At 33.8% G+C, this 9252-nt stretch overlaps 2 protein-coding genes across 4 annotated transcripts in view; both read left to right on the forward strand.

The window, feature by feature from the left end:
- The window catches only part of LOC104760724 (histidine-containing phosphotransfer protein 5), a 9376-nt gene extending 6101 nt beyond the window's left edge, over window positions 1-3275 (forward strand). Inside the window, exons 1-6 of one of the 3 annotated variants that reach the window (XM_010483688.2) lie at window positions 1551-1841; window positions 2041-2171; window positions 2337-2408; window positions 2497-2568; window positions 2676-2748; window positions 2876-3275. In XM_010483688.2, the coding sequence (XP_010481990.1) occupies window positions 1773-1841; window positions 2041-2171; window positions 2337-2408; window positions 2497-2568; window positions 2676-2748; window positions 2876-2932 (474 nt within the window). In that variant the 5' untranslated portion in view covers window positions 1551-1772 and the 3' untranslated portion in view covers window positions 2933-3275. Of the gene's footprint in view, window positions 1-1550; window positions 1842-2040; window positions 2172-2336; window positions 2409-2496; window positions 2573-2675; window positions 2749-2875 lie in introns of those variants that run through there. The other 2 variants (XM_010483691.2, XM_019242939.1) reach the window with 2 other exon arrangements.
- LOC104760757 (probably inactive leucine-rich repeat receptor-like protein kinase IMK2) lies at window positions 7549-9244 on the forward strand. The gene has a single exon (XM_010483717.2). It carries the CDS (start codon window positions 8055-8057, stop codon window positions 9240-9242), a length of 1188 nt encoding a protein of 395 aa, XP_010482019.1. The 5' UTR covers window positions 7549-8054; the 3' UTR covers window positions 9243-9244.

Raw genomic sequence — 9252 nt, forward strand, 5'->3', positions numbered from 1 at the left:
ATCAAAGACAAAAGAGAACAGAACAAAGCCCTCCACTGAACTTATCAACTAAATACCAATTCGAGATAAAACCAACTCAATAGAATCTGAATTCCGTAGATTAACTAAAGACTAATTCCCAGTTTCATCGGCAAAAACAGATAAAACAAATCAATTGGAGGGTATTAATCTTTAGATTTCTGAGGCGATTAATACCCAGAATTAGCTCCTCAGAAATCAAAAGATTAATACCCATGGGTTGTGAATCAAAAGATCAAAAGATCAATTTTATCTGGAAACCGATGGGTTGTGAATCAAATTATGAAAAATCGATTCTTCCTTTCGACTTTGGTTTCTTTTGAAAGAGAGAGACAACCAAATGCAGAAAAAAAAAAAACCAAAAAAACCAAACGCCACCAATAGAATTTTAACACGTAGAGGGTCTGTTAGGGCATCTGTAGTGGAGATTACTCCTATGGTTACTCTTGTTAAAAATAAAAATAAAAAAATAGAGAGAAAAGTAAACAAAGAGTGACGTTTCTTGCTGGAGAATTTTGAGAATTCTTTGAATCCTTCTCGACTAACTATGGTCTTAGTGTCTTATATTTTCTCGGCAGAGACACAGCTTTCTGAAATTTAAAGATTAAAACTTTATTTTTTTTACAAAAAAAATTAATGAAATCTCATAGGTATAACTGATGGGAATGCTCTAAGCGTCCTGGATGTAAAATATACATATGTGAGAAATCAATCAATCATTAAACAAATAACAGGTAACCTTTTTTTTTCTAGTAATCAATAAAAACTTTACACGCAAATTAAAGTCTTTGTAGTAATCAATTGAAAAACAAAAGAAATAGGACAGTACCCAAACAAGATATGATGACATGTCACCATAATTAATGCGATTGAACGAACCGGTTAGAAGAATGTTGTTTTAGTGCTGCTATCGGATTCGGACCACCCCAAATTCGAATCTTATGTACTACTACACTTCACACGTATTTTTCACAAGAGTACCATGCTCCAATATAATTATTAACTTGAATCCATCTTAATGCACATCAGCACATGTTTGAAAATTAGTTACAATTCGATTAAATAACAAAATGAATCTTCACTCAAAACAAAATTAGATCCAAAAAAAAAAAAAGGATAATGGCATCATTCATCACAAACGAAGTTTTTATAAAAGGAGCTTCTTGTTTATTGGTTATTAATGCGTTTCAAATTGTTGAACTCCTCCTAGTTAGTGTTGTTGGAAAAGAGAAATCAAACTTATATGTTGGTTACTTGGTTATGACTGAGTGAGTAGTACTGATGAAGTATGTTCGAATTAGTTTTCACTGATTTGGATGGATCAAAATAACAAAGGGTTATCATATCATATCGTACGTAACTAAAAGGATAATATTCAGAAGTTGTTGACCCAACAAAACAAACGGAAAAGAAGATACAATTCAGACTATTTGTACCATATCTGGGTTCGGCCTATTTAGTATCAAATTAAAGGCCCATAAAACGAATTGTGAGATTTGAAATCTAACAACAAAACATCGTCAGATAGATATTCCAAAGTCAAAATCAGTCAACAGGAACGTGAATTTTAATTCCCTTTTTGGTAGTCGACAGGATCGGAGTCTCTTACTTACGAAGTTGGAAGTTTCAGTTGACTCTGTTGATCTGTTCTGTAAGCTCAGAATCTCTGATCTAGATCGATCGGAGTTGTGTGTTTTCGACTGATCTTGAAAGCTGATTAAATCTCTCGTCGAAGGTAAAAAAAAAACTTAGCTATGAACACAATCGTTGTTGGTCAGTTGCAGAGACAATTTCAAGACTACATCGTTTCTCTTTATCAACAGGTTTGTTTTTTCTCACCAAACTATTTATTATAATTACCACTTTTATGATTCTTGCAAAAAAGTTAGGGTTCTTGTTCATGTCATATTAGATTAGACGTGAGTTTCAGGGTTAGATATATAAGCTAAGTTAAGGTGTGGAGTGTGTGCATTTGATGAAATTTGAGGTTTTATCTGGTATGTGTTTTTTTTTGTTGTGAAGGGATATCTTGATAATCAGTTCACTGAGTTGAGAAAATTGCAAGATGAAGGCAGCCCTGATTTTGTAGCTGAGGTTGTCTCTCTCTTCTTTGACGACTGTGCTAAGCTTATCAATGACATGTCTACATCACTGTGTGTTCCCTTTTCTCTTAACTAACTCTTATTTATTGCCCTTCTCTGTTTTTATGTAATACCTTTTTCTGGAACTTTGTTTCTCTAATCCTCCTCCTTCGTTTTTGAGGTGTGTTTTCGTTGGACATGATGACAGCATTTTTATGAGTTTTATTATCGCATTAGGGAGCGGCCAGATCATGTGGATTTCAAACAGGTGGATTCAGGGGTGCATCAACTCAAGGGTAGTAGCTCCAGGTATATTAGTACTTCATAAAACTTATCTAGTCTTAAGACCACATTTTGTTTTTTAATGGCTTAGCCTCTGCTTTTGTTTGTACACCAGTGTCGGTGCAAGGAGGGTAAAAAGTGTGTGTATAGCTTTCAAGGAATGTTGTGATGTTCAGAACCGTGAAGGGTGAGTGTTGTTTAAAACAAGTTTGTCACTTTTTATCCCATGCTTGTCCATACAAATTGTTATTGGATTTGATTTCTAAACTATTCTTCTAATTAACACTTGTACAGGTGTTTAAGGTGTTTGCAGCAGGTGGATTATGAATATAAGATGTTGAAGACTAAACTTCAGGATCTGTTTAATGTGAGTTTTTTAAAACTTCTGTCTAAACCTACTTGTTCTGCTCGTGAATTATTTTTCTTCTGCAATGTTTTACTGAGCCATTTGCTACTTCTCATAGTTTTGTTTCTGTTATGTAATGTTGTTGCAGTTAGAGCAACAGATCCTCCAAGCTGGAGGTACAATTCCTCAAGTTAGTATGAATTAGACCGATGTGTTTCTCGATTATGCAAATGTTCAAGGCTGAATACGTGATGATACCGACACTCCTCTCTTAGTATTTATATATTGTTTTCGTTGTTGTTGTGTTCTATATTGATTGATGAGGTTCAGCAACACTGTCCCTAGCCAAAGATCTTGTCTTGTTTAGACTCTTAATTGAGTTATAAGAGTAAAATCTGAATTGTAAGTTTATAAATAGACATGTCCATACTCCATATGTATGTCTAGTTCTCTCTTTGGCCATGGTTGGCTTCAGGTTAAGTCTGGTGGCCAACCTGATATGAATGGTAATGTTGATACAATGATGATACTGGTGACTGTTTATGTTCTTTTGCATGAATTTGGTGATCCCTAATGACTCTGTGAGCCAAGTTGAAGAACTCCTTTGTTGAATCTGACGCACATTTTGTAGATTGTTAACTTCTTTCTCCTTGTAAGGGTTGGTCCGTTGCTGGTTATGTGACTTCTTCTAAAGTTGGGATTCTCAGCATCATTCTGAATCTGATCTACTCTAGTGGCTTCATGATTTTGGTTTAAGCCGTAAAGCAAAAGGGTATTAATTAGCATTTTCGTCGATTTGATTATGTGGGGAATGAATAATCAACAATGATTTGTTTGAATTATGAATAATGTACATCGTCTCTTTTATCAACTTTATTGTCATAGGGCTTACAGGACATGATTGTGACAATAGATTGGGCATGTCTTGTTAGGTATGTATTTAATATAATGTCCGAACCTAGAACTAGGAACGAAATAAAAAGAAGATGCAGAAGAATAATCATATACTGTTTATAAGTGGAATCAAAATGTGAAGCCATGTGTTTTATGGTAATCACTCGATGATGCATGTTAGAAAGAACAAAAAAAAGATAGTGTGAAGTGAAAGAGACTAACGTAACATTAATTGAAGGCATGGAGGCGTGTAACAACAATAATAACAAAGCTTTCCTCTCTTGCCATCATTTTATCTTATCCCTCTTCATCCATCATTCGAAGATTCTTAATGTCTCTCTCTCAACAAAGGTTTCTTAATTAATTTTTAGATATTTCTTATACTAACATGGTTGGTAATAGGGTTCTTAATTCATTAATATGAAGGATATAATAAATACTAAATCGGATTTAAAAGTCAAAGCGCAAATCTTCAGTCGGTTACTACTTACTACTAGCTAGTGATCTTACCTTCTCTGATGAGATGATTCGACTACACACACCAAACAAACACAGAGTCCCAAACCGAATGTGTTAATTATCTCGTGGTGGGACCATCTTATTCTTCTAGGGTTAAGACTTTTTTGATTTTGTTCATTGTGATTGGAACCTATTGCTTTGGCTTTCTTGCAAAGCCAAGTTTCTTTTTCGTAAATCCAATTTGGTCCACTACCTAGTCTCTTCGAGTGAATAGCAAAACCATCATCTTTAATAAATTTATTTATACATGGTTTGGTAATATATATGTTGATGAGTAGCGAAATCATTATTTGAAACGTCTTATACAATTCACGGCTATGGATTTTTTTTTTTTTATTAATTTCAGAAAAGTGTAGTTACACTTATAATAGAACTAATTATGTACATATAACATCAAAATGTAGAGATGAGAGGTGAGTTGGCAAATACCCAAATGGCAAAAGCTCATCGAGCTATCTTGTTGCTTGCGTATGTAGTGAAACAAATGTTAGAATTTGGTAAAGCGTTATAAATGTTGACCTTATGCATGTGTGTGTTGCTAAGACTTGTGGTCCAAGCTACTATTCCATTTTGTTTTGTTTTGTTTTTTTTTGCCTCGATTCATACAATGTTCTCATTTTATTGACAGACGTCAAGTTTTGTAATATCCTCAAACGAGTAAAAACTAGAGAACTAATACATGTACTCTTTTATTTTTACCATATTCCCTTTTTTTTCCTTTGGTTTTTTACTATTGGGAAAAAAATAATGCGAACTTTACGAGTTATATCTTTCTTTACGCCCACGAAACGGAAGGACCGTTTTGCCAGCTACCTTTGTCAAAAATAATTTATACAGTTGTTGGTATCCAATCTCACAAATCTTTCCTTTTTCCTTTTATCATGTTAAAATGTCATAGGTTTTTTTTTTTTTTTTTTAATGTCTTTCTCTTATTTATTTTGATACATTCGTAAAATATCAAAACTTTATTCATATAATATAATTTACAAAGAAGTTATTTCTAAGATAATAACTAAACTAGGTAACAACTTGCACTATATGCGAGATAAATAGATCTAAAGAAAATTATTATAAATAAAATTATTATCCTAAAACCAATATTTGTTTGTGTCAAACATAATATTTAACTAAAGTTTTTTATTTATTATTTAAAGCTGCATTTTTTCGTGTAAAAAATACGTTCAACCTGTGAAATCTTTGAATGTGTAAGAGGTTTTATGGTAGAAAAAATATTGATAAAATGTTACTATTAAAAATCAAATTCATATCTCTTATGTTTTATTTTGTAATCATAATAATTTTGAATATTTCTTATATAACCATAACAACATATACTAAATTAATCGGTAGTTTATTATTTAATTTTATTATATGTTAGTAACAATTGGATTCTAAACTAAAATTTCTGAAAATAATCTAATTTATTGATTTAATATTTGTGATTAGACTATTTAAATCTTTTGAGTTAGTCGGTTAATTAATATTTTCTATAAACGACGGATTATTACCAAAAACAACTATTATGAAAAAAAAAATAATGAAATTCCAAAATCAACGTATTTGTGTAAGTATACATTTCACCTGTGAAATATGCGAACATAGTAAAGAAAATATTTATAAAATGTTATAATTTATGGCAATATATATTTTTGTGTGCTTTAAAAATCAAATTTATATTTATGGTTAATCGAGTAACTATAACAATTTTGCATAATCTAATAATCACTCATTTTAAATATATTATGATATTTGTTAGTACTAAGTTTATTTATAATTATAAGGGTTATTGTCTCATTCCTTTTTAATAGCACATAGATTAATAATGTACAATTATAATGTATATTCCTATTCGGTTATCAATGTTTCTATTTTTTAAATGACTAATCACACTAAATGCTGAGATTAATTAGTTTACATACTTAGATATATATATATATATATATATATATATATATATAATCACACATCAGATATCCCCTAATTTGTTGTCATTTTTATATTTATTTATGAATATATATAAATCTATATTTATTGAGTTGTTAAGTTTCTTTTATTGAGTTGGAGATAATTCAAGGGTAATATATTTCTTTTTATAATCAATTATAATAACTATTGAAAGCTTGTTATTGAAATTATTATGGTAATAATACTAACATAAAAAATAACATTTTGTTTTTATATGATTTTGTTAACAAGTTATATGTTCTTTATTTTTATTAACTTTATATTAATTGATGTTTTTATAGTCTTTTTTAGAATATTTTACTTATATTGATTTTAAGAAATCAATATAAAATATTGATCTTAAAATAAATATAACTTTGAGTTGTATATTTATAAGTAATTTTTAGTGAAATTTTGCCTTAAAATATTATGTAATTATTTAATTAGTTTGAATATGTGATATTTCATTTTGTGTGAGAAATGATGATATGTACATATCTAATTCTTTATCAGTTAATTGTTTTTTTTGGAAAATATAGTAGTATGTTAATGTAATTAAGTAGAAAATTTAAGAATATTATGCTACGAGCTGCATAGAATTCTCTGGCGGCGGCACATCAACTTTTTTTAAGAGTGTGTTTCTCTATATTAAAATAAACAGGGATCATACACGAGAAACAAACATTTTTCAAAACAAACGCTTTTTGTCGCAAGATTTGTTGGAAGTGGATACAGAAATTGCACACATTTATAAAATGTGTAGGGAGAATTCGTTTTTACCTTTTTGACTAAAGATTTCATCTGTTACATTGACCATATTGGTTAAATATAAAACAATAAAATATAAATAATAATTAGAAAAGGAGAAAACAAAGGTGGTGGTGGTAGTACAAAGAAGAAAGTAATTATCGAACCAGAAAGCTGACGTGTCACGGAAGTCTCGCTCGTCCAAGCTGTCAACTCACTAAAACAGTGAAACTGACTGAAACGCACACAAAACTCACGTGACGACACTTTCTTTTACCAAATTAGACCACCTCTCTTACCGAGCCTAACCTGCTCATCTGAAGTCCGAACCTACTACTACATATGGCTCGGACAACCGTTTTACCAAATTTTATTTTTTTTTACCTGTTCCCCATAAAAACCACTGATTAAAAAAAAAAGGAGGCACCTTTTCTCATGTATTCACTGACACAACCCAAATGTATAACCTTTCTTAATTTAGGCATTCTTATCAAGTTTTTTTGTCCGACCTTCATTAACTTTTTTTCATACATCGTCGTCTTCTATCACAAGCCACCAAAGAAAGTAATAAATAATAAACGAACAAACAAGAAACAAGTGATAGAATAAGGAAGACAATACTAGAAATTATCATTTTGTAATACCGTATAATTGTGTACTTGATTACTGCTTTTAGTATATTTGATTAGGTTTGATACCATGTTAATTTGGTCCACAAACCGTGTCCTCCTTCTCTGTGTATTGCATTATCAATATATATAGCTGCATTACAAATTACAAGTGAATCAATATAAGTAAAGTAATTACACGGTATCAGAAGATAACTAGTCTTTTTTTTTTTTTTTTTCCTATACTAGCTAGCAAGAAGAAGCAGACGAAGAATATTCATTTCTTTGTCTTTGTGTGTTGTTGTTTGGCTTCCTCCTCAAGCCATTTTGTTTACTCTTTCTCTTCTCTCGAAAAAGCCTTTCTTTTATCTTCTCTTCCGCCATTAAAGCTCTCACGGAAGCTCCCACGAGAACACCTTATTTCCACCACATAAACCAGACTTTTCCCCTCTCACGAGATATCAGAATACCAAACCCATTTGCTCTGTGCTTTTACAGCCAGCTTTGTCTCTCTTCTTCTCTTCTCTCTCTCTCTCTATATATATATATATATATAGTCTCTGTTTCTTGAACCTTCAACGGCTACTAAGCTTCAAGAACAACAACAAGAAGAAGATGAGATTTACAAAGTTGATTTGGTGTTTGATGTTTCTGGTTCGACTCGGGTTCTTAACTGAGGCCATTCTCGACCCGGTTGATTTCTTGGCCCTGCAAGCCATTCGTAAATCTCTCGATGATTTGCCCGGTTCCAACTTCTTCCAGTCCTGGGATTTCACCTCTGATCCATGCGGCTTCGCTGGCGTATACTGCGACGGTGATAAAGTGACTACTCTCAATCTCGGCGATCCTAGAGCCGGCTCACCCGGTTTATCTGGTCGGATCAACCCGGCTATTGGCAAACTCTCTTCTCTCATCGAGCTCTCCATTGTCCCCGGTCGAATCATGGGTGCTTTGCCGGCAACAATCTCGCAGCTCAAAGACCTTCGCTTTCTCGCAATCAGCCGGAATTTCATATCCGGTGAGATTCCGGCGAGTATCGGCGAGGCTCGCCGTCTCAGAACACTCGATTTGAGCTACAATCAGCTAACCGGAACCATCTCTCCGTCAATCGGATCCTTACCGGAGCTCTCGAGTCTGATTCTCTGCCACAATCACTTAACCGGATCAATCCCACCCTTCCTCTCACAAACCCTAACCCGAATCGATCTCAAACGCAACAGCCTCACCGGCTCAGTCTCTCCGGCGTCTCTCCCTCCGTCCCTGCAGTACCTCTCACTCGCCTGGAACCAATTAACCGGACCTGTAGACCGGGTTTTACTCCGGTTAAACCAGCTCAATTACCTCGACCTCAGCTTAAACCGGTTTACCGGTACAATCCCCGGTCGAATCTTCGCCTTCCCCATCACAAACCTTCAACTACAGCGCAACTTCTTCTACGGTTTGATTCAGCCGGCGAATCAGGTGACGATCTCGACCGTCGATCTCAGCTACAACCGATTCTCCGGCAGCATATCTCCGCTTCTCTCGAGCGTAGAGAACCTCTACTTGAACAGCAATCGTTTCACAGGCGAAGTTCCGGCGAGCTTCGTGGAGAGGTTGTTAGCGGCGAGTATACAGACGCTGTATCTGCAGCATAACTTCTTGACGGGGATACAGATAAGCCCGGCGGCGGAAATCCCGGTGAGCAGCTCGCTGTGTCTGCAGTATAACTGTATGGTACCGCCGTTACAAACGCCGTGTCCGCTTAAGGCCGGCCCACAAAAGACTAGGCCCAGTACACAATGCAACGAGTGGCGAGGGTAATTTCGTAAAT

Source organism: Camelina sativa, chromosome 3, assembly GCF_000633955.1.
Source record: "Camelina sativa cultivar DH55 chromosome 3, Cs, whole genome shotgun sequence".
Taxonomy (NCBI): Eukaryota; Viridiplantae; Streptophyta; class Magnoliopsida; order Brassicales; family Brassicaceae; genus Camelina; species Camelina sativa.